Source organism: Podarcis gaigeae, assembly GCF_964106915.1.
Source record: "Podarcis gaigeae genome assembly, chromosome: 2".
Classification (NCBI taxonomy): Eukaryota; Metazoa; Chordata; class Lepidosauria; order Squamata; family Lacertidae; genus Podarcis; species Podarcis gaigeae.
The window spans coordinates 41,646,142-41,673,507 of NC_139679.1; the positions used below are offsets into that span (position 1 = coordinate 41,646,142).

A 27,366-nucleotide genomic window follows, 5' to 3' on the forward strand; every position below is an offset into this window, starting at 1 on the left:
CAGTTAGTACCATAATTCTCCTAGAACTTGCCAGGGCAGAACTGTCTGCAGCTTACGTACCTTATAGATTCTAATAGATGGAGAGAGCTGCTTCTGTATCAAGATAGACACAGAAGGATCAAACATGGCTCCGGGTTCAGATTTCCCCCACAAAATATAGTTGTATCCCCCCCCCAAAAAAACCCCACAACCTTTTGAAATCCTAAATTCCAGGGTGCCAAGCCCTGGAGAGTAAAAAGCTGCTACCATCTCTCCGAAAAACTTGGGAGGATATTGGTGGGTCTTGAAGGGGAGGTCTATTTGAAAGAACCATGTTTTGTTTTGTTTTTGTCTCCCAGGTGCCTATGTTTGTGTGTGTTTACCAGAAGTGTGATCCATCCAAAGTTACTATTAGTTTAACACATGTTGAGTTTACGCAAAAGTAAATCTCATTATATTCAACTGGCCTCCCAGAAATTCTGTCTATTTGTTTCACTGTGCATCTTGGCCTACATTTTCCATTTAACTCATTTAACAGCAAGTCTCTCTCCTAATAGACTTATCAGACTCGTTATAATTGAGCACACAGTCTTCTGTGCTGTTTTTGTCTCCATGAGGGAGCACTTTGAATTCACGCAGAATCTCATCTCTCTCTGCTTTCAGTCTGGGGAATTCCTTTTGGTCCTCTTCCCAGTCTTCTTGGGATTTTACCATTCTAAAGGTGTTTGGCGTCATCTGACTTTAAATCATTTTATGAATTATTTCGACAGCAATAATTGCAAAGGAGAGCTCTGGTACATCACACTCTTGTTTACATCCCTTACACTGTGAAATCAATTACTGTCCGCTTCGTGTTCAGTTTTGAAACCAGTCACTAATCTGTAATAAGGTCTGTGTGCTTACTGCATTACTACTACATTTCCATCATATTTGGTTTGCTTCCAGGTGGTCAATATTCTGTGGGAGGGATTCGATCATATATTAGCACATTTAGGTTTGGGCTGCAAAAGTGGATTGAAGTGTTGATCTGCAGCAAGCTCACTTTTTTAAAAAAGGAACCCGCTCAGATTTTTTGCAGTAAGAAGAGTGCAGACCCTCCAAGCTGTCCAGAGTGGTTGGGGCAATCTAGTCAAATGGGTGGGGTATTATTATTATTATTATTATTATTATTATTATTATTATTATTTAGGACTCCCTATTTTCATCAGAGGAATGTTGGAAGGTGTGAAAGTGTAGGGTAATGATGAATTGATGAAAGCTCATATAATGCTCAATAAATAGTAAACGTTGCATAACCTCTGTGCAAACAAATCCAAATGAATGCTCAACAGTGGGTACTGTGCAGGTTCCAAGCAATCTTTGTGCAAACAAATCAGTGTCAATGTTCAATAAACAGGTTGCCTAGAAGTGGTGGAAGTGGCCTTGGAGACTTTTTCCTAGACCAATAGCTTCAGAGGTATGTGGAGCCACTCTTCAGCAGGAAACAGTAGCTGGCTACTATGACAGAGAACTCAGTCCAAAGCTGTCTGTCTTTTGTAGGCAGATGCAAGATTGCTGTGGTATCTGGCTTGCGGTACCCACAGGAACATGGCTGAACACCTGAAGACTGATGCAAAGAGTTGGCTTACTTTTTGAAAGAATGCATTTCTGCTTCCCTTAGGCTCTCTTTATCACACGTTTGTCAACTAAAGGACGTACTGCTTCTCTGGGTGGTTTTAAACACTGTATTTGTATATTTTAAAACCTGTGTTCTACTTTATTGTAAAGCCTTGAGGTGGGTAAAACCATGTTACTACTAGTGTTTATTCTTAAATCTCTTAACTGGCTTTCCTTACAATCAACTAGTGGGGACTGCTGGCATTACATAGGAATTCTAAGAAACCAACAGCAACCCTTTACTGGCAATCAGTGCAGTTTTGAAAGGTTCCATCCACCATTTTGATTCAAAATGGCATCCAGTGATAGACCAAAACCTGCTGCTTGATCTGAAGAGCCACTGTACCAATTTTTGTTAAAATATTTTAATTGTTGTCCTAATCAGTGCATTTTTGAAAGACCTAGCTTGTTATTTAGTTTCAAAATGGTGTTCAAATATAGTCAGCTCCTTGACCTCAGGGACCATTGTGCCAAATGTGGTTACAATATATCTTAAGCAGTGTCTAAATAAATGCAGTTTTTTATTTTTTTTAAAGGTTCAGGTCGTCTACCTTTTGATGTTGTTTTTATTGTTCATGGCTACTTTTGTTATGTTCGTATTTATGTATTTTTTGTACTTTGTAAGCTGCCTGGAGCATGGTTTTAACTTCGGGAAGGCAGCATACAAATGAAATGATTTATTTATTTATTTCGGCCAAATTTTTCCACATCTTCTTGTTTATTATTCAGCCACGCTGGCATTTTTTCATGGGTTTGTGCCTTTTCCTAGCCCGTACTACATATTTCATTTGTGTCTTTGTGAAAATGACTTTAAATTATGTTCACACTTTCTGAAGGAATCTGGTCCTCCTACAAGTAGTCTCAGTTTCCTCTAATTCCGAAGATTTTCTTTTTAAAAAAAAAAGGTCCAGACTTCCGGGTTAGCGCCTCTGGCAATGGCGGAATTCCTCTGATTGGGAGGAATTTACTCCGTGGAAACAGGGTCTGGCCGCCACGGCGAAGGCAGAGACCCACTAAAAATCACAGGCGGGAGAAGCCTGTGAACCTGGGATTCGGCTGGCACCTTTTGCACCTCCCCTACTCGCGTCGCGGGGAGACCCGGTTTCGGGGATCCGGAGCGACGTGGGGTGAGCGGCGCGTTGCTTCGAATTGATTGCTTCTTTCACGGAGTAAAGCCGCATTGTTGTTGCCGGAGAATGCTGACTTTTTCATGTGGACAATTCGATTTTAAACAACTACCCGTGAGTAGAACGGAAAATTGGACCTATAAATGTTTTAATTTGGCACCGAAACTGGAAGGTTTTAAACAGGAAGTCCACCTTCCCCTTTTGTAAATAGATTGAAGCAAGGACGCTGCAAGCTAAGGTCTTGGAAAGTCTTCTGTAAAGGATTAAACTTCCATCGATTAAAACTATTAAACCCCCCTTGGAAGCAGGAGAAGAGGGGGGGGGAAATTTGGATCACGCAAGCCTGCAGGAGAGAGTTGAAAATTAAATCACCACTGCTCCGAACCTGGAAAGGGTTCTGCCAGTAAGATTGACATTTTGAAGTTCATTGGCTGTATCTTGACAGTTAACTAAATAAGAGAAATATATTGTTTCCATTGTCCTCTTCTGCATTTAAAAAGGAGGAAAAGTAACTGAAAATTGAAACTATATTTACTGTTTGAACTGTGCTTTAAAAGGATTGACACAAATAGAAACTGTTTCCCTCTAGAGAGAGCCTTTGAAACTGTTATAAGAGCTGAGCTGGGGGAACCAGCTGCAAGATAAGAGACTGTGAGACTCAGGGATTGACCTTGGACTATTTGAGAATGTCAACAGAAGAAGCTTTAGTGATTGCATTATGCAAGATAAGTCACTCATTGAAACAACTCCACAAGAAGACAGATGTCATGACTACTAAAATTGATAACTTGGGACAAAAAGTGACTAACTTGGGACAAAAAGTGGCTATCAATACAGAAATTATTCAGGATCTGATACAGGAATCTACTTTGACAGGGCAAATTGTTGAGAAGGCGAAGGAGAAAGTTGCTGTTGTTGAACCTAAAGTAATACAAGTGGGAGTCCCAGCCTTACAGAGGCAAATTGAGGACTATAAATTGAGGCCTTTTATGTTTTTTTAAAATTGATTTTAATTCATTATATTACATCATACACTAAAATAAACAAAATAAACATACAAAACACAAACAAAGAAGAGATACTAAAAAAGAGAGGAGATAATAATAAAGAAAATAAAAGAAATCGACTTCCCTTCATCTCGGTTTCGGAATGTGTTATAATTTTTTTCTATCTGCAGTTTCTTTTCCTCAGATAACTCTTTACGTCCCAAGCGTTATATCGTACCTACTGTGATTTTTAGATTTTTTACCTCTGTTTCCATATATACCATAAATTTATTCCATTCTTTATTAAACTTTATGCCCTTTTGGTTTCTTATTTTCTGTGTCATTTTTGCCAATTCTAAATAATCAAATAGTTTGGATTGCCACTCGTTTATAGTTGGGATTTTTGATGTCTTCCAATTCTGCGCTATTAGAGTTCTGGCAGCCACTGTTGCATACTGGAAAAGTGTTTGATCTTCCTTTTAGATTTCCTCTCCAATTATCCCCAGCAAAAAGGCTTTGGTTTTTTTTATGGAGGTATATTTGAAGATTTTTTTTAATTCATTATAAATAGATTCCCAGAATTTTCTAATTTCCTCACATGACCACCACATATGATAGAAATCACCCTCCTTGATCTTACATTTCCAGCATAATATATCACCAGTTTTGTACATTTTTTTCCAATTTTACAGGCGTGATGTACCACCTGTACATCATTTTATACATATTTTCCCTGAGTGTTGTACAAGCCGAGAATCTCATACCTTTATTCCATAATGCCTTCCATTTATCAAACTCTATGTTATATCCGAAGTCCATTGCCCATCTCACCATTGCCTCCTTTACTTCTTCGTCCTTGGTGTCCAATTCAAGCAACTGGCTATACATTTTCGATAGTAGTTTTGTTTTGCTTTCTAATATTTCAATCTGGAATCTAGATTTTTTCTCACTCATCCCATTCTTTTTATCTTCGGTCCACATAGAATTAATTTGGTGAAATTGAATCTAACCTGTCAATTTTTTTTTTATTTCTTCATATGGCCTAATCTTTCAACCAGTCTCTGCTTCTTTCTCCTTCGATGTTTGTTTTTTTTATTGTCAGGATGTCAATTGGCGATAGCCACCACGGAGTCTTTTGTTCCAGTAATTTTTTGTTTCTTTCCCACACTTCTAACAGTGGCCCTCTAAATATATGGTTGGAAAATCCTTTGTGTACCTTTCCCTTATTACACCATAGGTAAGCATGCCAACCAAATCTTATATTAAATCCTTCTAGGTCTAACAGGTCTTTATTTTTCATAACAATCCAATCCTTAGCCCAACAAAGACACGAGGCTTCATAGTATAGCTGTAAATTTGGAACCGCGAATCCTCCCCTATCTCTTTGATCTGTAAGTAATTTGAATCTAATTCTTGGCCTTTTTCCTTGCCAAATAAATTTAGAGAGTATTTTCTGCCAGGCCTTTTATGATTGATTCTAGAAAAAGTCAGATTTTGAGGATCGGAGCCTTGCCTGGACTGGAGAAGGAAAGTTGGACAGATCCCTTCATGCTGGGATTTACTGACTTTTGGGATTTGGACTTGGGTCATGAGGAGATTGGAGCTGTGGAGGCCTTTGGATTTGGAGGAATTTTGAAACATGTCCTGAAATACCTTATGGATTTTAGATTTAACCATGGAGATTTGGTTGACCTGTCGAGAAGGAATAAAAGCATTGCTAGGTTGGAGTTTCCCCGAGATCTGCTCTTCAGTATCAAAGGAAGGAAAATAAGAACAAGATCAGTAGAAGACAAAGTAAAATGCATGTATAAATATGAAGAGGACCTACAGAAGGGACTTGGAAAAGAGTTAAGAGCCTTGGACAGAAGATCACCAGGTTGATGGACTATTTGGAATTGACGAATGACTGGCAGTATCCAAGACCAGGGAGAAGAGATGGTGGAAGAAGATTGGGAAAAAGTTTTAAAGTTTATTTTCAGAAATAGAAATATTGTAAAATTAGTGAGTGTTAGAAAAATGTTGGAATGAAATCTTATGGCTTTAGTTGAAATGTTATAAGGAGTTAAGCATAAATAAGCATTATAGTATTAATGGAAAATAAGGGTAAAAATAAGTTAAGATATTTATATGACAGAAAATAGAGAAAGATGGAAAGGACTTGCTGAAACAATAAATAGAAGTGGAATACAAAAAGGGAGGTGAGAGGGGGTCGATGAAACAAGGGTATGAAAGATAGACTACTGAAATGGTACAATGTATGTTTTTAAATTGTTTTTGTTTTGTTTTGTTTAGGTTAAAGTTGTGTTTTGTATTGTTTATATGTTGTATTGTATTGTATTGTATTGTTCTTTCCTTTTCTTGTTGTTGTTTTTTCTTTTTGTCTTTTTTCTTCTTTTTCCTTTTTCTAAGTTTTAAAAGTAATAAATATTATTTTAAAAAAAATAAAAAATGGTCCAGTAGCACCTTAGAGACCAACTAAGTTTGTTCTGGGTACAGTGGTAGCTCGGGTTAAGTACTTAATTCATTCCGGAGGTCCGTTCAGGTTTAACCTGAAACTGTTCTTAACCTGAAGCACCACTTTAGCTAATGGGGCCTCCTGCTGCCGCCGCGCCGCCGAAGCACGATTTCTCTCATCCTGAAGCAAAGTTCTTAACTTGAAGCACTATTTCTGGGTTAGCGGAGTCTGTAACCTGAAGCGTATGTAACCTGAGGTACCACTGTATAAGCTTTCGTGTGCATGCACACTTCTTCAGATACACTGAAACAAACAGTTACTTTCATCTTCTTCAGAGATTTAAATAGACAGAATTAAGGAATTTGGGGGTACTGCCTCTTGAGCAGGTGCAGAGGAGAGAGATAAGCATTATATTTATTTGGCACGTCTACTCACAGGTTTTCTTTACTTTCAGTTGGGTTCTAATTGTGGGATCAGTGTTCCTCATGCATTCAAGTTTTTGTTTTGTTTTGTTTTGCACACAACAAATGCCACCCATATTCCCCCTCAATTCAATCCAGGGTAAATCCAATAAGATTAAAAAACAATAATCTGTTGCCAATGACTCATTTGAAATATCTCAACAACCTGTATGCAGTTTTAAGCCTCCAACTGAAACCAGACAAACAAGATTAGGATTCACTTTGTTAACTCAGTATAAAGCATTTATTTGCTCACAGATAACTTCTAGCCAGAAGCTGCTCTATGGTTACATTTGAGAGAGGCAGCAAAGAAAATTAGGCATGGGTTCTTGTATGAAGCCTACTGTATATTTAAAATGCATTGTCAGGGTTGTGGTTTTGGAATGGTCCACTAGAGGCAAGGGAAGTCTGATAGGACTCTCAGCGGGAGCTATGTGACATCAGAACCTCAAGTTTAGAATAACCATAATGCTGTGTGTCATACTTGGTGACGCTCAGCAGATTCCACATCCTCCACTTTTCTACTCTGGCGCAGTCCTAAAGCTTTTGGACAGAGAAACAAATAGACACACGGAGACAGAGAGACATTGTTCTGGATCTCTGAGTATTTCTGGAATCATGAATTTCATTCTCATTTCACATTTTTACGTCTGATGGCTTGTAACAGGCCGTGCTTCCCCTCTCCTCTGCAAGCAGAAAACAGGGTATCCATGTCCATCTCATTGGGGTTTGCAACCAGTTGAAAGGTGAAGTTCTGGAGCAGGGTGGCAATGAAGAGGAAAAGCTCCATCTTGCCCATAGCCTCTCCTGGGCAGGCCCTCTTCCCTAGAAGATGGAAAGGGAAAGAGAACTAGTTCATCACCTGAGACATTTATGGTACCCAGTAAACACTTGACTCCTGAGGAGTCACCTCAAATTATTATGTGTGTACAGAGACATTTTCCCAGAAGCAACATAATGTAGCCAGTACATTGAGATAATGTGATAGCCCCACAATATGAATGCAGAGGTATTTCATTAACCATTAAATGTATGTTAGACTATAAGAGCTCTCAGAGTAAGAGCTCTGTTATTCATTTTCCCACTCTTAAATTCAGTTGCCCATATTTTGCTACAATTTGTCATTAAAAAATATATTTGTCAAACCTCATCAGCATTTTAGGCAGAATTTGCCCAAATAAACTAATTTCTATATGTAATTTTGACTAATATTCACATTTTTGCAATCAGTTTCCCCTACTGTGATGCATCTTTGTATGTTATAGTTGCAAATATATTCATTTTTAGGCCCACTAAAAATGAATATATGCTTTTTGGTAAACATTGTTTGGTTGCAGAACTGTTGCATATTATTATAATTTTCACTTTTAGAAGCAGCACGGGGGCAGCTGCAGCATGGGGAGGGGGGTAACCATCCACCCTTGCACTATAAAACTCCCACCCCACCCCCATGAGCTGTGGTTTGTCCCAGAGGGACTGTTTGTGTACCCTGAAATGCACTTGGGGAGATTTATTAAGATCAAGTATGCGTTGAGAACTTCTGACTTATGGCCCAAAAAGATGTGACCAGATCACCTGCGTTCCCTTCTCCGCAAAAGTAAAAGACAGCCACTCTGGGGAATACAGGTGAATCACACTGGGACTGCAAAGTTAACCATCTCCCTATGCTGTTTTCCCAATGCAAGAGGACAATGCACATTCCTTCCATCACTCCCATGGTTGCTTGTACCTTTGCCCCACCCCACTCTGAGAGATTTAGTCATGGATATCTCCCTCCCACCATATTTATATAGTTTGACACCAAGATAAATAGCATTCTGCTTCAAGGCTCAGATCTGAAGCTCCTGTTCCCAATGCACAATAGTGTTCATGGCTGCTACTTTTACATGCTGAGAGGTGGCTGGTGCTGTGGTCTAAACCACTGAGCCTCTTGGGCTTCCCAATCAGAAGGTCAGTGGTTTGAACCCCCGCAACGGGCTGAGCTCACATTGCTCTGTCCCAGCTCCTGCCAACCTAGCAGTTCAAAAGCACACCAGTGCAAGTAGATAAATAGGTACTGCTCCGATGGGAAGGTAAATGGCATTTCCATGCGCTCTGGTTTCCGTCACGGTGTTCTGTTGCACCAGAAGCAGTTTAGTCATGCTGGCCACATGACCCGGAAAAGCTGTCTATGGACAAACGCCAGCTCCCTCGGCCTGAAAGCGAGATGAGTTCCACAACCCCATAGTCGCCTTTGACTGGACTTAACCGTCCAGGGGTCCTTTACCTTTTACCTATTTTTACATGCAGGTTTGCATGTGCTCGAGGTGTTAATCTCAAAAACAAGACAGTCAATAGCAATGGCAGGGAGCAAGTCCAACACATGAATGAAACAGGAATTTCAGCAGCAGCCATGATAGCAGAAGACCAGACTCCAAGAAGCAATGCCAGATTACCAAATTGGCAGAGTAGGCACCAAACCATGGGCCCCATGCCTTTTATGGACCCCACAACAATGGACCAAAATAATATTGATTAGATCTTGAAAGAAAATTCCAGTTGAGCTTTCTTAGTTCAATGTTATCTCGCAGGAGTGCGTGCACTAGGGAGGCCCCAAGATTTCAACTGCCTAGGGGCCTCCACAGGGTTTAATCCGGCACCGCCATGAAGCACTTTCTATGCCAGGAGCGGGAAACCTTTTCACATGATCTGGGCAGGCAGGACCAAAGGAAATAGTGGGTAGAGCAATGGACCATCCTTTTGCACAGTAGGCTCTATCCAGCCTTGCAAAAGTCAGAGGATTATTTCTGCACCTGCCCCTTGCCAGCCAGCCAGCCAGCTAAGCAGGAAGCACTGTCACAGTTCAAGGACATATTCCAGTCAGCCAGAGCACTCAGGGTGGGCATAGAGCAGGGGTAGTGGTGGGTGCAGCCTGGGAGAAAGGGGTGTGGTCTGGGGAGGAGGGTGTTTGCTTGAGGAGAGTCCTGAGGGCCAAATAAAGAGGCCTGGAGGGCCACATTCAGCTCCCTGAGGTCCCTCAGTCCTGCTCCAGACTTTTGTAGGATCTTAGGTACCTAAATGCGGCTGCGAGCCCCGTGAACAGCTCTTACTGTTACCTGCAGAGAAAGGCAGAAAGGCATCATTCATCCTGAATTCACCCTCTGCATCCAAGAAGTGACCCGGGTCAAACTTTTCAGGAGTCTCCCAGCAGGCTTGGTCGAAAAGCACAGAAATGAGCAGTGGAATAATAAAGGTGTCCTTTAGGGAGATAAGAAGATGCATAATCAAGACTGTCGGCTCAATTTAACAGAGAGCAAATAAAGAAGTCTTGTCTTTGACAGAGAGTTGAATGGAATAAATCTTCTCAGAGGAAGAGGTGGTTCATAGAAGGATAGTAGCAGAAAGATGGTGGGAGCTAAGGGTGGATGGATCTGTCAGTTTCAATTATCTCAATTTCTCATCCCCCCCCCCCCCCCCGCAGCATTTTTTCTTAAATTCTCATAAAAATTCCTCAGCATTTTAGTGCAAATATCTCCTAATAAACACATTTGTATGCAGCATTGACAAATGTACACAATTTTCACAAGCAACCCCCCACCCCGAAAGTAATGCATTTTTTAATGTTTTTTTCATGGATCTACCCATTTTTATGCAAACTTTCCCCTTACTGATGCATTTCTGTAAACCGTAGTTTTGTTGGAGAGACTATATCATAAAATTTGAACTGATTCGAATTTTCCATTCTCATGCTGTTTCCATTCTCATGTTGTTTTGAAAAGTGTGGATTTGATAGATTCAACTAAGTAGTTGTGTGCATGGAATGAGGTCCGCTGGCACAACAAGACTCTCCCCACTCTCCTCCCACCACATGCCTCTCACCCCCTAAATCTCTTCTGGAGGGTTGGGAAAAATGCAAGGTTTAAAGAATGGATCGGTGGGGAGGATAGGTGGGGAACTTCTGCTGCACAAGCAGACCTCATTCCCCATATGCATACCCCACTTGGCACTATGTAAAGCCCCACCCCAAATCTTTATGTGATTTACGATCACTTGTATCAAGATGTGTGGGGGAAAGTGTGTGTAGTGTTTTACCAACAATTCAAAATCTGCACTTCTCCTGGTTTAGCAGTGCAATTCTCTGGCCATGTGTACAAAAACACACATACTAAGATAAAGTGTGCATAAAATTCATATACTGATGAAAATAACATACAAGCTGCGTTGTAATAAGCTAAAATGTATATATTAGGAGAAATTCACACTGCAATGCTGATGAAATTTCATAAATACTTTTTAAAACATGCAAAGTGATGTGGGAAAGTAGAGAACTAGAATTTATGACTGGAGAAATGAGAAACAAAAAACTGAAATTGCCATATCTGACCATCCTTTGCACAATACATTTGCCCTTCGCAAAATACCCTGTTTATTTTCTGACTTGCCACACCTGAGGGATGGTGTAGCCCTTGAAATCCACATCCTGAGTTGTCCAACGTGGAAAAGCCTCACTACTCCCTCACTGATAACGCATTATCTCATGGGTAAATGCATTGGTGTAGTTCATCTTCACCCTGTCCTCCATGCCAGGAGGACGGTTGACTCCAACAACCTCATCAATCTCTTGGTGGACTTTGGCTGCAAAGAATGATATTTTATTGCAATGAATAATATTATTGCATGTTATTCTGGAACCCATTTTCCCCATATTGACAATACAGGCTCAGACTGCCTGCACCATACAGTGTGTAGAACCAAGGATATACAGCCGATTTTCGCTTTCCAATTTCAACCCTATTTGAGAGATCAATTTGAAGTGATGGCCCCATGATCCACAGTCACTTGCTGCATGACAGATCCACTGCTTGATCCAGGCCAGTAATCTAAAATGCTTAGGGTTAATCACAGGTTTGTCTGACCCAGAACGAGGGCTTTTTTTTTCAACCGGAACTCAGTTCCAGCACCTCTCAGGTGGGCGCTATTGCCATTATAAGAGAACAAGGGAGGCATTCATGGTGAGTTCCAGTACCTCTTTTTCTAGAAAAATAGCACCGCCAAGGACTTGCATTCGACTGAAGGGACCAGTGGAATTCTAGAAACAATAAAAGGAACCTGCTCCTGCTAAAACCAGAACAGGAGCATGAACATGAAATTCTGCATCTGTTAAGCTTTATTCTGCACCTAGTTTCTTATTCCTAAAAGTCCAAGGCTCTAGCAGTTTCCCATAATCAATCCATCAAGTCTATCTTAAAAGAATAATTAGGAGGTCTGTCCCTGCTTGCTCCACCCACCAGCTCTGCCTCCCCATTTGCCAACTACCTTCTCCCCACAGCTGGCCAACCCTCTTCCTTTACACCTCACCTACTCTGGGGGTGCTTCCCAGAGTGTTTTGCTAAACTGCTCTATGAAAGTCCCTCTCCGCTTGTGTTAAACCTCATTGCAGCCATGCTTAATGGAGGGTTAATGCTTCGTAGAGCAACTTGCTAAACCACTCTGTGAAATGCCTCATCCCTTTCTATTAAACAGCTCCCCTGGGCCCCCTGCCACCAGTGCTGCTTCCTCACTCTCCTGCCTGCTGTTCATAGTGCTAGAGTTGGCTTGGTCACCTGTTGGCAGCCACTTGAATTGCAGAGTGTGATGATAGCCTTACATTTCTATGTAAGAAAGATGATATAATGTGTGAAATCATTCTAGAGTGGGTGAAAGATTACTGTATAGAGAGACTAGCTGCTTTATTGGCCTGTTTGCTTCAGAACAGGACCGGCCCACCCAAGTGGCTTGGTGAAGCATTCACCTCAGGCAGCAGCCCAGGGACAGTGGAGGAGGCAGCAGATCCAGGCCCCTGAGGAGCCATCTCCTCTGCCTGTCAGCCACTGCCTCCTCAGCCCCCATCTTTCCCCACCATTCTTCCTTGCCACCTGCTGCTCTCTGGTCCTTTCCCCCCTCCCTCACTGTCTTCAGCAGGTGTGGGATTCTCCAGGCTGCCTCCCATTGCCTCAGGAGGTTGCCGTGGCAGAGGTGATGGCAGCAGCAGAGCAAGAGGCAGGGGTGGCCGTGGGGCACCATTTTCTGTTTTGCCTCAGGCAGCAAAATGCGCTAGGCTGGCCCTGCCTCAGGAAGTTATACATCTAGTGCACATTTAAAATATGAAATGTATTTTCAAACATGGTATTTTCAAACATTGTTAATTTCAAATACTGAGGTGGTTGTGGGATTGTGGTGGTCAGAGAAATCTCTTGGGGTTTCTTTCAACTTGGCCATTCTTGATTCTAAGAGGATGTGGGCCATGAAATGGACAGGCACGTTTAGGCTCATTGTTAAGTAAACTCCAGAAATAAGTTGCCCAGGGTGTCCCAGTTGTTAAGTAGAGGAGTTTAGCAACAGCTCAGGAAGCAGAGACACCTACTAGAGGGTGGTGGGCATGGCTTCCTTCACTTTCTCTAAGGGTGGCGCTTGTGGAGAGAGATATAGCCTCTAGTTTTGTGGGAGAGACACCACAGACTGGGGGTGGGGGTGGTGAGAGAGCTAAGCTGGAGCTCTGAAATATCTGGAAGTGTCTGTTGGGGTGCTAAAGCTGTGTACCTTGTATGTGTGGGAACCTTGCCAACAACAGAAGGCCATAGAAGATGTTATGGCTTGAGGTCTCTATACCAGCAATAAAGAGGACAAACGCAGTCATCACTAGGTCTTCAACACAGATATTCTGAGCAGAGCTTTGTTCCTATAAATTAATGCAGAAAGAAAAGGGAAGAGGTGGAAGGGAAATACCTGCTTAAAATAAAGGACCAGAATTTGTGCAACACCAGACAGCTGTGCATCAGTAAGCCGTCAAGATGGTTTTCTTGGCTTTAGCTCCATTCTAGATTAAGGTTACCAGATTTTTTTCAATGAATCCGGGGACACAATAAATAAATAAATACTACACGTTTGGGATGTTGATGCTGCAGCGATGCCAGTTGCAGAGGGGCGGCCACTGCCTTGACCTCAACCACCACGTTTCCCCTTCCTCCGAAGCTCCTAACTCCTTTCTCCATGAGACTGGGCAGCCCCTGAGTTGTTGGTTCTTCAGTGGTGGGTCAGGCATGGAAGGCAGAGAAGGAGGGCCAAGAGCGGTGGCGGTGGCAAGGCTCGGGCAGTGCAATTCCTCCCTTCCCATTGGACCAGTCCCAATCCCATTCCTACTTGCGTGCAAGCAGGAGGTGGTGGGGATCCCTCAGCTGGGAAGGGAGGCTTCCTGTTGCCTAACTGAGATATCCCTGCCCCCTCCTGCTTGCATGCAAGCTCCGATAGGCAGCATGAAGCCTCCCTTCACAGCTTAGTTGCTGGGGTCAGGGAAGGTGGAGGCAGCCTGGAAGCTGCATCTTAGAGCCCCTGCCCCACCATCATATGGGGACTTCCGAGCAGCTCCTGAAGCCAGCCAGATCCAACAGCTCCGGGCTGCTGAGACTGCCGCTGTTGTGTTTCCCAGGGACATTAGATGAAATCTGGGGACATTCCAAAGATGGAATTTGTCCAGGGACTTATTCGCAAATCCAGGGACTGTCCCCGGGAAATGGGGATGTCTGGTAACCCTATTCTAGATCAAGCTATAGGAAGGTGCCACCAAAAGCGGCAATCCTATGCAATTCTCTACACATTAATGTGGATGTCCCATGGAACTTACTGAGGCTGTCCCACCCATCTGGATAGAAGTAGCAGATTAGGTTCATGGCTGAATGGAAAAGAAAAGGGACTGAGGTGAAGGTGATCCAGTTCCTTCTCCTATGGCCTTTGTACAAGCAAACTCCTAATATCTGATGTGTCTTACTCCCTTGCCTCCACCACCTACCCCTATATGGGACTCTGCCACAGATAACCTTTGTGGCTCGGCATTTCCCTCTGTGCAAAGGAAGGCCATCTGCCTTACTCGCCTCTCAGCCAGAGCCTCCTCCTCTCCTCTTCTTGACCCTGCTTTCTATGTTCCTTTGGAGCTCTAGACTGATGCACTTGGTGTCTTCCTCTCACTGCCTTCCACTTCAAGGGGCCCTCAAAATTTTCATGTTCCCCCATTACCTGATAAGCACCTCCGACTGATCTGTATGCTGCTGGCTATGGCCAAGCAAGGTGGACATGTTGATGCACTTTGGATCACAGGGACTCACTACTGAATTTACAGGCAAAGAATTGTAGCAGACATATGACATTATATGGCACATACGTAAAAGTTTTCTGGGGAGCACAGCCAATTTCCAATCAAAATAGTCTGCCCTAAGCTTTTGGGGGTGGGGTGGGGTGGGAATCACCTGGCTGAAAAGATACAAGTTCTGTAGTTACATGCAACAAGCCACTTCCCTTAGCTTCCCTCCCGTCAACAAATTTCTCATGTACCTTATTCAACCTGAGCAGGAAGCAGTCAATAAAATCACCAGGATTTTGTGGATCCAGGTTCAATTTGTGAGATTCCACGCTATCTCGGATAAACTGGCAGAGCTTGGAAGAGTCAGTGAAGAAACTCTTGTGGGGTCCAGGTATGAAGTCCATGATCCTTGGGATAGCATTGTATGCCTGGGACAAGTCAATGCAGTGCATTAGAGACAGTGATTCCCTCCCCCCCCTCCTGCCCCCATCTTTAGTGGCTTACTTTCCCACCTTTGGCCCAATTCACACGTTAATATATGCACCCATGTATTAGAGAAGGGTTGCCACATTCTTTCTGGCAAAATACAGGGCAGGGCAAGGGGGGTGGGGGTGGGGTGATTTTTATTTTTAAAATCTGGTGCTGAAATGACTTCAAAACAATCTATTACAGTCTAACAGAATGGCCCCTCTGGAATTTGACACACACACACACACACACACACACACACACACATGCATGAACACACACATACACATAAATTTGTAAATCTGTCTGTGCTTTGCTACCCAGAACTTAAATACATAACCTTTCACACACCTTTTCACACACATGCATTTGGAGAGGATCCCTAACTTGGCATGGGGGAGGAGGGGGGAGGGAGAGGAAGAAAGTTGACCTGAAATATAGGACAAACTGCATTCTGCATGGAATCAATATAGGACACAGCATTTTACATTGAAATATAGGACTCAGTGGCGTAGGAAGGGATGTGTGGTGGGTGGGTGGGTGCGGACCACCTTGGGTGTCATCACTAAGGGGTGTGTGTGACAAAATGGCAAAAGTTGTGTTTTTAAAATAAATAAATAAAAATTGGGCTCACAACACTTTTTTTTTGGGGGGGGGAATAACTCCTGCACCCACCACAGCTCCCTTCCTATGCCACTGGTAGCTAGGTGAGGCGGGGGATACTGCAGTGTGCCTGAGCCATGTGTCTCTCTTGTGGGGGAGGCGGTGGGCTGACTGCCTGCAAGCTCCATGCTGCTATTTTGAGCAGCATGAGACTTGTGTCTGCCCACCACCTCAGCCCCCCTACAGCTGAGGGGGAGGCTGCGGAGAGGCTCCATGCAGCGCTCCCTGCCTTGGCTCACCTCGCACACATGGGCAGTTTGCCCTGCCCCCAGCTGCAGGACATGCGCGCTGCACTGGGCACCCAAGCAGCTAGCTACACCGCTGACAGGACTATCCTGTATTATACAGGATAGGTGTCAACCTTTGTTCTCACTAACATGGAAAACCTATGTCCAGGTTGTTCTCCTTCAGAATGCAGAAGAATGTTTGCTCATAAAAGGAGCATTCTGCATAAATGAACACTTTCAATGATTGGGAGAAGTCCCCAGTTTTCCTAGTGCATGAGGGTGACGTACCGTTCCAGAGACATGGAAAAAGAGGTTCACAAATTTCTTGATCACATCCGTGAGCTCTTTTAATAGGGGGTCCTCATAGCTGAATCAGGTCCCAAAGATAACAGAGCAGAGCACATTAGAAACAGCAGTTGTGATGTCTGGCAATGCATCAAAGGCCTGCCCTACAACAGCAAAGAGAGGGTTAAAAAGATGACTGGCGTTTGTATCCTCTGCCCTTCATCTGTCAAAGCTTTGTGAAGTTTCTCGGTGACTGATAGTTTGGAATTTGGATCTTTTATCTCTGTGTGTTCTGAAATTAAAGCTCAAGGTTGGCACATTCAAATAAGTGAATGTGATGTGCCAAAGTGATGAACTTGTTTAAAAGAAGAAGTGAATTTCATCTGAATTCAACATGAAATCAATTTTTCCACACAGAATTTATATGGAAAATACAGCAGCTCTAGCAAGACACATTTCTGAAAAAAAATTGTAACATGAAGAGGCTGATTAAAACAAGCATTATGAAAAGCATGGGAGCAATCAATTTTGCTCCTCAAAGATAGCTACCAAAAGTGAGATGTGTTAGTCACTGGGGCTTACTCCCCACTCCCAGTGGGGCTTACTCCCAGGTAAACGGCCATAGGATTGCTGCCTTAATGCCTCCACAGATATACACACCTAAGATATTGGCAAGGACAAAAGGTGAAATGAATGCCAGAATTCACTACCACAATCCAGCCAGTCATTAACCTATGAGAAATGTACTTCCAACACATTAGAGATACTGCCAATGAATGTGTTATGAGCAGGGAAACGGGTTCTTCATGCCAAAGTGTAGAATCTTGCATTGAATTTCATTGTATTAGTTTGGGCCCAGGTCTCCAATCTGTTAAGGCCATTTTGAATCCCAATTCTGTCTTCTGCAGCATTAGCCAGCCCTCCCAGTTTGATATCATCTGCAAATTTGATTAGCATTCCCTCAGTACCTTCATCCAAGTCATTTATAAAGATGCTGAACAACAACAGACCCAGGACAGAAGCCTGGGGCACCCCACTTCTGGGCCGTGTCCAGAAAGTGGTGTTGGGGGCTGAGTGTTCAGACCCCTGGGGGTTTGGGCTGGGTGTTCACCAGTATGCGGATGATATCCAGCTCTACCTCTCATTTAAATTGGAACCAGTGAAGGTGGTGAATGTCCTTGTGTGAGTGTCTGTAGGTGGTTGGAGGATGGATGGCAGCTAACGGATTGAGTTGAATCCTGACAAGACAGAAGTATTGTTTCTGGGGGACAGAGGGCAGGCAGGTGTGGGGGATTCCCTGGTCCTGAATGGCATAACTGTGCCCCTAAAGGACCAGGTGCACAGCCTGGGAGTTATTTTGGACTCACAGCTCTCCATGGAGTCACAGGTCAATTCTGTGTTCAGGGCAGCTGTCTACCAGCTCCATCTGGTACGCTGGCTGAGACCCTACCTGCCTGCGCACTGTCTCACCAGAGTGATACATGTGTTAGTTATCTCCCACTTACACTACTGCAATGCACTCTGTGTGGGGCTACCTTTAGAGGTGATTTGGAAACTTCTCCTCCTACTACTACTACTTTTTTCCAGGATGATGAGAAACCATTAGTGAGCACAACAACTCTTCAGCTACAAATGCACATAATAGTTATCTCATCCAGCCCACATATTACCAACCTCTCTGCAATACTATCATGGGGGGCTTTGTCAAAAGCTTTACTGAAATCAAGATACACTACGTTCACAGCATTCCCCTGCTCCTGGTCACACGTCTGTATGCCCCAGCATACTCTTCTTTACTTCCTCTTTAACTGTTCCCACCCTAAATAAAGGAAGGTCTGCTCTGTGTTCCCTATACCAGGAATGGGAATCTAGCATGTTCCAAATATTTTGGAACCCTGCTTCCATTAACCCTGGCCATTGGTTATGCTAACTGTGGCTGAAGGGAACTGGGGTACAACAATATGTGGAATGCTGCAGGTTCCCCATCTCTGTACTAGACCAGGAAGGGGCCTAGAGAACCTTGTTTGGCTGCCAGCACTTCCACCAAGCAGTTTGCCTCCTCTTGCATCCGCTCAGCCATCGGTTTCCTCCCCATGCCAAAGTTCCTCAGTGTGGAGAGAGTGAAGCGGTGCAGTTCCCTCCATTTTGCATTGTCTGAGTTGATGAGCCCTGAAAAATACAATTGGCACTGTTGTATTTATGTTTAATCAGACGACACTGAAGTCTGCAGCATGTTTTGTCCAGAGGCAAGGATCTTCTCCCAAAGGATTTACATGGCTTGTTGTCCCCAAGATTTGTAAGAAGATTGACAGCCATCAATTCCTGAGAAAGATTGCCATGACTCTTGGCAACTGCATCTCAAATTAAGGGGAAGATAAGATAGTTAAGAGCACCCACCGTAACCACCAGTCACTTTTTCAAGGAGAGCTATGGGTGGCCGCCCACCAAACGCTTCAGCGTGATCCACCAATGCACCTTTGACCGCATCATATCCACAAAGCACAACCACAGGCTTTGGCCCCAGCCAGATGGTGAAGACTGAGCCATACTTCTCAAAAAGCTGAGGACAGAATCCAAGAAAAGCACGAGTCATTGAGCTGTAAGATATCATTCTTGGAAATCTGCTCCAATTTGCTGCCCACACCATACCATTGCTTACTGCAGATCAGTTGCATTGATCATCCTTTATTTTTGCTTTTTTAAAAAATGGAGTTCAAAGAATGTGTGCATGGGGGGAGAGATCCTCACCTGACCTACGTAAGTACCTTGAATGGGCTCTGCAGCTATACTTATCTCAGTTCTAGCACTGGGGAGAACATGATAAGTTCACCTCAAATAAAGGAAACAGCCTAGTGTAAGACTGAGACTGCATTCACATTAGAACTTCACCTCTGATTCACAGCTATCGCCCAAAGCACATTAATACTTCACTTCGCATTTTGCGTGCTGAGTCCAATTCAGTCATTTCTTCAAGATGCAGGAAAACTTTGAATTGTTGCAAAAATGCTAGCATTAAAGAGACAGCATGGGTGGTTCTGAACATAGGAATGCAGCAATTTGCCTCATGCAGAGTCAGACCATTGGCCCATTTACTCCAGTAATGCCTACACTGACTGGCAGCAGCTCTCCAGGTGCTCTCCAGGGATTGAGCATGTGACCCTCTCTTTGCAAAACAATGTACCCTTCCTGCCCCCACTCTGCTGCTTTAAAGGGGAAAACACACACATCTGGACTCATCAGATCATGGATCTTTCAAGCCAAGGTTGCTTTGAGTGGAAAGATCACAAGGCAATTGGAACACCATGAGTCATGGTGTGAGGAGAGCTAAAACGTGAAGTAGATATGGATGAATTTACCTTGAAAGTAGAAGCAAAGAGCAGAATAAGGGGGGGGGGAGAGTTAAATACAGGCTAGAAGAACACTTCCAAATGCAATCAAATGAAGGTGGCAGGGGAAAGAACTTCAATCATGCCAGCTGGATGAGTTAAAGTGAAATAAATCTCACCCATCTGATCCTAATGGATCTTGAAAATGCTTCCCAAATTATGGGGTAGTTATGAGAAAGAACCAAGGAGCATTTGGATTAGGTGGTGGCACAAGAGGATTGGTATTCCTGGAAATCTCACATATGCATTCACCTCCTGCCTTTATTTCTGCCTTTGCTTCTTGAGCCATTTCTTATTCTCTGTCTTTTTTTATATAAATATTTATTAAGGTTTTTTGAATATAAAACATAAATAACAAACAACATTACTTATATCATAACATAGTTTCATCACTTCTTTGGACTCCCTCACGTCTCCCGCTTCCACTTACATCGTTATAAAATCTTTTCAAGTAAATTATCATCTTGTTTACAATCTTACGTCCGCTCCTTTAAATAGAATCTAGCAGTTCTCCAAAAATTTATATTTTCCTTAATCTCACTTATCGTCAAATTCAGATCTAATTCAGTGGTGGACAATTGTTTATGATCTAGCATCCTTCTTAACATTCAACCAAATTACAATATTTTTGTAAATAAATCTTAAATTTCTTCCAGTCTTCCTCAACCCTCTCTTCTCCCAGGTCTCGGATTCTGCCAGTCATCTCGGCCAGTTGCATATAGTCCATCAGCTGCATCTGCCACTCTTCCAGTGTGGGTAGATCTTGAGTTTTCCAGTTCTTAGCAATAAGTATCCTTGCTGCCGTTGTTGCATACATAAAAAATGTTCAGTCCTTCTTTGACACCTTCTGGCCAACAATACCCAGAAGGAAGGCCTCTGGTTTCTTAGTGAAGGTATACTTAAATACCTTTTTCAACTCATTATATATCATTTCCCAGAAGGCCTTCACTTTAGGGCAAGTCCACCAGAGGTGAAAGAATGTTCCTTCATTTTCTTTACATTTCCAACATTTATTATCAGACGAATGGTATATTTTGGCAAGTTTAACTGGGGTCATGTACCATCTGTATATCATTTTCATTACATTTTCCTTCAGAGCATTACATGCAGTGAAGTTCAACCCATTGGTCCACAACCTTTCCCAGTCCTCAAACATAATGCTATGCCCAATGTCCTGTGCCCACTTTATCATAGCCGATTTAACCATTTCGTCTTGTGTATTCCATTTTAACAGCAAGTTATACATTCTTGATAATACCTTAGTCTTTGGCTCTAACAATTCTGTTTCTAACTTCGATTTCTCCATCTGGAACCCTAACTTTTTGTCATTTTTAAAAACTTCTTTAATCTGAGCATAATGTAACCAGTCTCGCACTTTATCCTTCATTTTCTCCAAACTCTGCAATTTCCAATTGTCTCCATCTTTTTCTAATATTTCCCAATATTTTGGCCATTTGGCCTCCATATTGGGTCTTTTTCGGGCCTTGGCTTCCAGAGGCGAAAGCCACCTCGGAGTTTTGTTTTCCAATAAGTCTTTGTATTTTATCCAGACATTAAATACTGCTTTCCTGACAATATGGTTCTTAAAGGCCTTATTGATCTTAACCTTGTCATACCATAAGTATGCATGCCAACCAAAAGCATTGTTAAAACCTTCCAGATCCAATACATCAGTGTCTTCGAGAAGTAGCCAGTCTTTTAGCCAGCAGAAAGCTGCGGCTTCATAGTACAGCTTTAAGTCTGGCAGGGCAAAGCCCCCTCTTTCTTTCGCATCAGTTAATATCTTAAACTTAATTCTGGGCTTTTTGCCCTGCCAGACAAATTTAGAAATATCTCTCTGCCACTTCCGGAAGCACTCCGTCTTGTCCACAATCTGCAATGTTTGAAACAAAAACAACATCTTTGGCAATACATTCATCTTAATAGCAGCAATTCGGCCTAACAAAGAAAGCTTCAATTTTGTCCAACTGTCCAAGTCTCTCTTAATTTCAGACCAACATTTTTCATAATTATCCTTAAATAGACTCAGATTTTTTGCTGTTATATTTACCCCTAGGTACTTTACTTTTTTTACCACCGTTAGTTCTGTTTCTCTCTGAAACCGTTCTGACTCTGTATCTGTCAAATTTTTTCCCAACACCTTAGTTTTCTGTTTATTTAATTTAAATCCCGCCACCCGACCAAAATCTTGAATCAATTGTAATACTCTTTTCGTACTAGATTCTGGCTCATGCAGTGTCAAAACTAGGTCATCTGCAAAGGCTTTAAGTTTGTATTGTTTCGCTCCGACCTGAATCCCTTCCACCAACCGGTCCCCTCTAATCATATTTAAGAGCACTTCCAGAACCGAGATAAATAACAAAGGGGAAATCGGGCAGCCTTGTCGTGTTCCTTTTTCAATTTTGAACTCTTCTGTAACCACATTGTTAACTATCAATTTAGCCTTTTGTTCTGAATATATTGCTTCAATCCCATTTTCAAAACCCCGTCCCACTCCCATTTCTTTTAAATTTCCCTTCATAAATTTCCAAGAGATATTATCAAAGGCCTTCTCCGCGTCTATGAAAATTAGCACTGCTTTTGTGTTTATGTCTGTTTGCAAAAGTTCCAAGATGTCAATAATGTTTCTTGTATTAGCAAACATGTGTCTACCTGGGAGAAAGCCTGCCTGGTCTTTATGGATTACTTCATTTAGAACTTTTTAAAATCTTCTTGCCAAAACGTCTGCAAATATTTTGTAATCCACATTTAAAAGGGAGATGGGACGATAGTTCTTAAGTTGTGTCTTTTCAGATTCCGATTTGGGTATCAATGTGATGAAAGCTTCCTTCCACGATTCTGGCGCCCTCTTCCCCTCTATAATTTCATTGCTGACCTCCATCAGTGGTTGTATCAAATAGTCTTTTAGTGTCTTGTAATACTTGGAGGTCAACCCGTCTGGTCCTGGAGATTTGCCCAATTGCATGTTCTGAATGGCTTGTTCAATCTCTTGTCGTGTTATTTTACTGTTCAGGAGTGATCTATTTTCTTGTGACAGTTTTTTAAGTCCATTTTCCCCCAAAAATTGTTTAATCTCAACCTCATCCTGCGGCCCTTGAGTGTATAATTTTTTGAAATATTTCTGAAAACATTTTCTAATCTCCACGGGGTTCTGAATGTTTCTTCCTTCAATTTCCAAATTTGTAACTGTATTTAATTTTTGTCTCTTCTTCAACTGCCACGCTAGCAGTTTCCCACATTTGTTTGCCGATTCAAAGGTTTTTTGTTTCATTAGTTTAATCTTCCACTCTATTTCCTGATTTATCAGTTTAGAATATTGTGCTTGATGAAGTTTGATTTCTCTCAGAATCGGCTGTGACTTCGGATTTAATCTTAACTTCTTCTCTAATTCTTTGATTTTCTCCAAAATCTTGTCTTTCCTCTCGTTTTGTGTCCTTTTCTTTACAGCATTCTGTTGTATCAAGAACCCCCTCATCACGGCTTTGCTTGCGTCCCAAATAGTTCTTTTTTCCACCGTAGTGTTCATATTTATCTCAAAGTAGTCCTTCAAAGTTTTTGGGCCTTCTTAATGATCTCCTGATCTCTAAACAAATTGTCATTCATCTTCCATCTAAAGGAACCGGTTGGTAATAGTGTCATATCCATTTTCAGTGCATTATGGTCGGAGCAGGTCTTTGGGCAGATTTCCACCTTTCTGACCTTGGGTGCCAGACCTCTAGTTATCCATATTTGGTCGATTCTTGTCCAAGTCAGCTGGGCTTCAGAGAAAAATGTTCCTTCTCTTCCCAAGGGGTTTCTCACTCTCCAGATGTCAATCCAATCCATATTGTCTGTCATTTCAAAAAAGGTCTTTGGTAGTCTTCCGTCTTTTGTAACGTTTTGGCTTTGTGACTTATCCATGTTAGTTGATACGACCCCATTCATATCTCCCATCATAATGATGTTGTTGTAGTCCAGATAGTCCAGCATAATCTCATGCAACTTCTTGTAAAATTCCGATTTACCTTCATTTGGGGCATAAATTCCTAATATCAGGATTTTCTCTCCTTGATGTTGTATTTCGATTGCCAAAATTCTTCCATGTTCATCTTTGAATAGAAATTTGGGTGAAAGGCTCTCTTTTGCATATATCACCACACCTCTCTTCTTTACTATGTCCGAAGATATGAATTCCTGGCCAAGCCTTTTATTAATTAATACTTTTCTGTGGAGCCTAGTCACATGTGTTTCTTGTAAACAAATAATGTCCAATTGTTCCTTTTTTAATATGTGAAAAATTTTCCTCCTTTTTTTCCGGGATGTTACAGCCATTTATATTCCAGCTTAAAAGTTGCAGAGACATCCTGAATAAATCTGGTTATTTTCCTTGGGGTGGTACTTTATTCTCCGGGTCTTCAGGGTCCGAGGGTGCAGGTACCCCTGGTGGTTCAGGCCCCGCGGGTAGTTCAAGTCCTTTATGAAGGTCCTCTCCGTATGCAGTCAGAAACTTATCTCTATCTTCCGGTGTTCTAATTTTAATCTTCTTCCCTCTAAAAGTGAAAGATAATCCTTGGGGAAAATCCCACCTGAAGATGATTGAGTTGCTCCTCAACAATCTTACTAGTTCCAAATAGTCAGATCTAAGGTCCAACAGTTGTTTAGGGATGTCCTTGTAAATTTCAATTCTTTTGTCCGAAATGTCCAGTGACTTTCCGTAATGCAGGCCCAAAATCTTGTCCCTTTCCTCCTTTGATCTCAATGTTATCAAACAGTCTCTGGGCTTCTCTTTCTTTATAAGTCTTCCAAGCCTGAAAGCTGATACGATTTTAAAGTCTTTTTCCTCTAGGTTCCAAAACTTGGAAAATTCTTTAGTCAGAAACTCAGCTAGTTGCCTTCTTCCACTTCTGGTATCAACCTTATCCTTAAATTGGTCTCCCTGTTCCGCAGTTCTATCATAGAAAGATAGGTCTGATGTTCACCTACTTGTTTACTGAGTGGTCTTACCTCTTTTTCTAACTCTCCCAGTCTTTGGCTGGTATCCTCAGCCAATTTCTGATTTTCACTTGCAGCCTCCTTCAGTTCTCCAATTGCTTGTGCATTCTGTGCAACTTGTCCAGTTAGTCTATTTAAACATTCTGTATTTTGATCAATTTTGGCTGTTTGCTGATCAACTTTTCTATCCAAAGACTCCAATTTTTCAAGAATTCTCTCTAAAATAGAGCCAGTTGCTCCTGAGGCCATAATTGTAATTCCTCAGTTTCTCCCTCCCCTGCCCTTGGCAGAGAAGCAGCTTCTTCCTCAGAAGGCAAAGTAGGCACAGATGATCTGCGTGCCTGTGAGGCTGTGGTTAAAGTTGTTAGAGTTGTTTGTCTGGTTTTTGGTCCCTTTCTTTTTGCGCCACTCATTCCAAAGTTATCTAAAAGTCAAGGTCAAGCTGAGTTGTTCCCATGAGAAAACAACGGCCCAGATGGTAACAGTCAAACAGGAGGCCGGGAAAAGGAAAGTAAAACAATGTCACTGCTGTAAGTCCCAAATCCTCTAGGGGGAGCTTAAAATGTCTTTGGGGAAGAGATCAATTCCAATAAAATAAAGTCTAATTCAATGTCCAGGAACCCTCACTAAGATAGATTTTAGCAGAGTTAGTATTTAAAAGCCACAATGTTTCAGACAGTGCTTACAGGAATTCCGAAAGGTGCTTCAAAATAGCAAGTCCAGACTCCCTCAGATTATTTCAAAGTTTCAGTTCAAAGTATCCAAATCTGCAGGCTGAGTGCACAGCTGCTCAGGCAGTTCCAGCACCTGGGTTTCTTACTTAAATTGTAATCCAAATAGAAGAAAGGTATCACAATCCCATAGAAGTCATAAAATCAATTACTTAGAGTCCTTAATCTACTTAAAAGTGATTTCAGTGGGTGCCCAGATCAGTTAGATTGAAAGTTCACTCTTTGCCTCCACTCCTCCAGCTCCTTACTTTGAAGTTCAGTCTCAGCGGAAGACGGACTTCCTGTTTTTCGTCACTCCGCTTTCAGCCAAATTCAATATTCTTAAATCTTAAAGTTTTGTAAAGTCCTTGTTACTCATGGGTTGTTGCTTTCCGAATCAGAAGTTTCAAGGAAGAAAGGTCAGCGCTCACCGGCAGCAGCAACGCGGCTTCGCTCCGCTGATTGCGAGACGACCCACAGCGCCGCTGCCCCCTCCGCGATCCGGAGCCCCTTACGGGGTCCCTTCAACGTTTCGGGGGCCGCTCCTGGCGCCCGCCGGGTCCCGAGGCCACAGGCTTCTGCCGCCTGTGGTTTTTCAAAGTGGGTCTCCGCTTCGCCGCAGCGGACGACCCGTTCTCAGCGGAGCTTCCCTCTCCCAGTTAGAAGAGGGCAGCCATTGCTGTTCGCGCCGCCTCCGGAAGTCTTTTCTCTGCCTTTTTAACTAAAGGATTCCAGTGGCAGCCTTGCAAGAAAGGGCACTTACCTTGGAGTAGGTTTTGTGTAGAGGCAGGACCTCTTTCTGCAGGAGGTTCCCCAGAAAGAGCCAGGGAGTGGGTCCTGGAGGTAGCTGGCCTCTTGCTTTGTGAAGTTTGAAGGACAAGGCCGTGAGCAGAAAAAGAAGAAGGAGCACTCCTGCCCCAGTTACCAGCTCCATCTGTATCCTTGCTCTGTCCACTCTAAAGGCAAAAGGGCAGAAGCTTTTTAAGAGATGCTGACCTAGAAGAAAGTGACAAAGTTTGAGACATGCCCAGAACGCCAGCGAGAGACATTTTTTCTAACTTCCTGGATTCCAATCCCCCTGGTATCTTCAATCGTTGCTAACACAGCTGCAGGCTAGTCAATTACACCAATGCTTTGGGACATGACAGAACTTTTCACAAAACTCTTGTTTAGTTACTGTTTTGATTTCAAATAAAAATAAATGGCACAATCCGTGTTATTTTTTTCTGTAAAGGTTCATTTGCCATTATCATCATAAACATAGGTTCAAGATTCCAGTAAGTAGGAGTTTGTTTGTTTGTTTTAAATAATATTTATTAAGATTTCAAAAAAGTTACAATAATAAAAAAGAAAAGAAAAAGAAGAGAAAAATACAAAACACAAAAAGATAAAAAGCAATTCAAAACAAATCAACCTTTCCATATCTTAACTTTCATTTACTTATTTCCCTGACCTCCTCGCACCTCCCTTTTTTGTATTCTAGTTCAATTTATTATTTCAGCAAATCCTTTCCATTTTTGCTTTTATCCTAATAGTTTATCTTAATATATTATAACTTTACATTCCCACCTGTTAACAATCCATCTTTAAATACTCCTTTATAACATTACTGCTAAAGCCACATAACTTCATTCCTGCATCCTTCTAACATTCCTTAATTTTACAATATTTCTGTAAATAGTCTTTAAATTTCTTCCAATCTTCTTCTACCAACGCTTCTCCCAGGTCTCGGATTCTGCCAGTCATTTCCGCCAGTTCCATGTATTCCGTCACCTTCATCTGCCATTCTTCCCGGGTGGGTAAATCTTGTGTCTTCCAATACTTCGCGATGAGTATTCTTGCTGCTGTTGTGGCATACATAAAAAAAGTTCTATCCTTCTTTAACACCAATTGGCCAACC

General features: G+C 42.3%; 1 protein-coding gene across 3 annotated transcripts; it reads right to left on the reverse strand.

The window, feature by feature from the left end:
- Nucleotides 1-6,885: 6,885 nt before the first annotated feature.
- Nucleotides 6,886-26,601, reverse strand: LOC310838497 (cytochrome P450 2B4-like). Of its 3 annotated transcripts, none has more exons than XM_083725993.1 (9): nt 26,230-26,601; nt 18,797-18,959; nt 18,419-18,568; nt 16,403-16,563; nt 15,046-15,184; nt 13,223-13,361; nt 11,091-11,278; nt 9,760-9,901; nt 6,886-7,489 (listed from the first exon to the last, which is right to left on the reverse strand). In XM_083725993.1, the coding sequence occupies exons 1-4, from the start codon at nt 26,398-26,400 to the stop codon at nt 16,487-16,489; spliced, it is 561 nt and encodes a 186-aa protein (XP_083582119.1). In that variant the 5' UTR covers nt 26,401-26,601; the 3' UTR covers nt 6,886-7,489; nt 9,760-9,901; nt 11,091-11,278; nt 13,223-13,361; nt 15,046-15,184; nt 16,403-16,486. The 3 variants fall into 3 exon arrangements, with proteins under 3 accessions (XP_083582119.1, XP_083582120.1, XP_083582118.1); XM_083725994.1 differs by having other exon boundaries at nt 11,153-11,278; nt 15,008-15,184; XM_083725992.1 differs by having other exon boundaries at nt 15,008-15,184.
- Nucleotides 26,602-27,366: the final 765 nt, after the last annotated feature.

Bases quoted from the DNA above. Each gene is read 5' to 3' on its own strand.
- LOC310838497 (XM_083725993.1), bottom strand. From the start codon at position 26,400: ATGGAGCTGGTAACTGGGGCAGGAGTGCTCCTTCTTCTTTTTCTGCTC. The intron at 18,960-26,229 runs GTAAGTGCCCTT...TTCTGTCCTCAG, and splicing joins TACACAAAACCTACTCCAAG to CTTTTTGAGAAGTATGGCTC. The intron at 16,564-18,418 runs GTTCTCTAGGCC...TTGCTGTTGTAG, and splicing joins AGTGCTGGCAGCCAAACAAG to GGCAGGCCTTTGATGCATTG.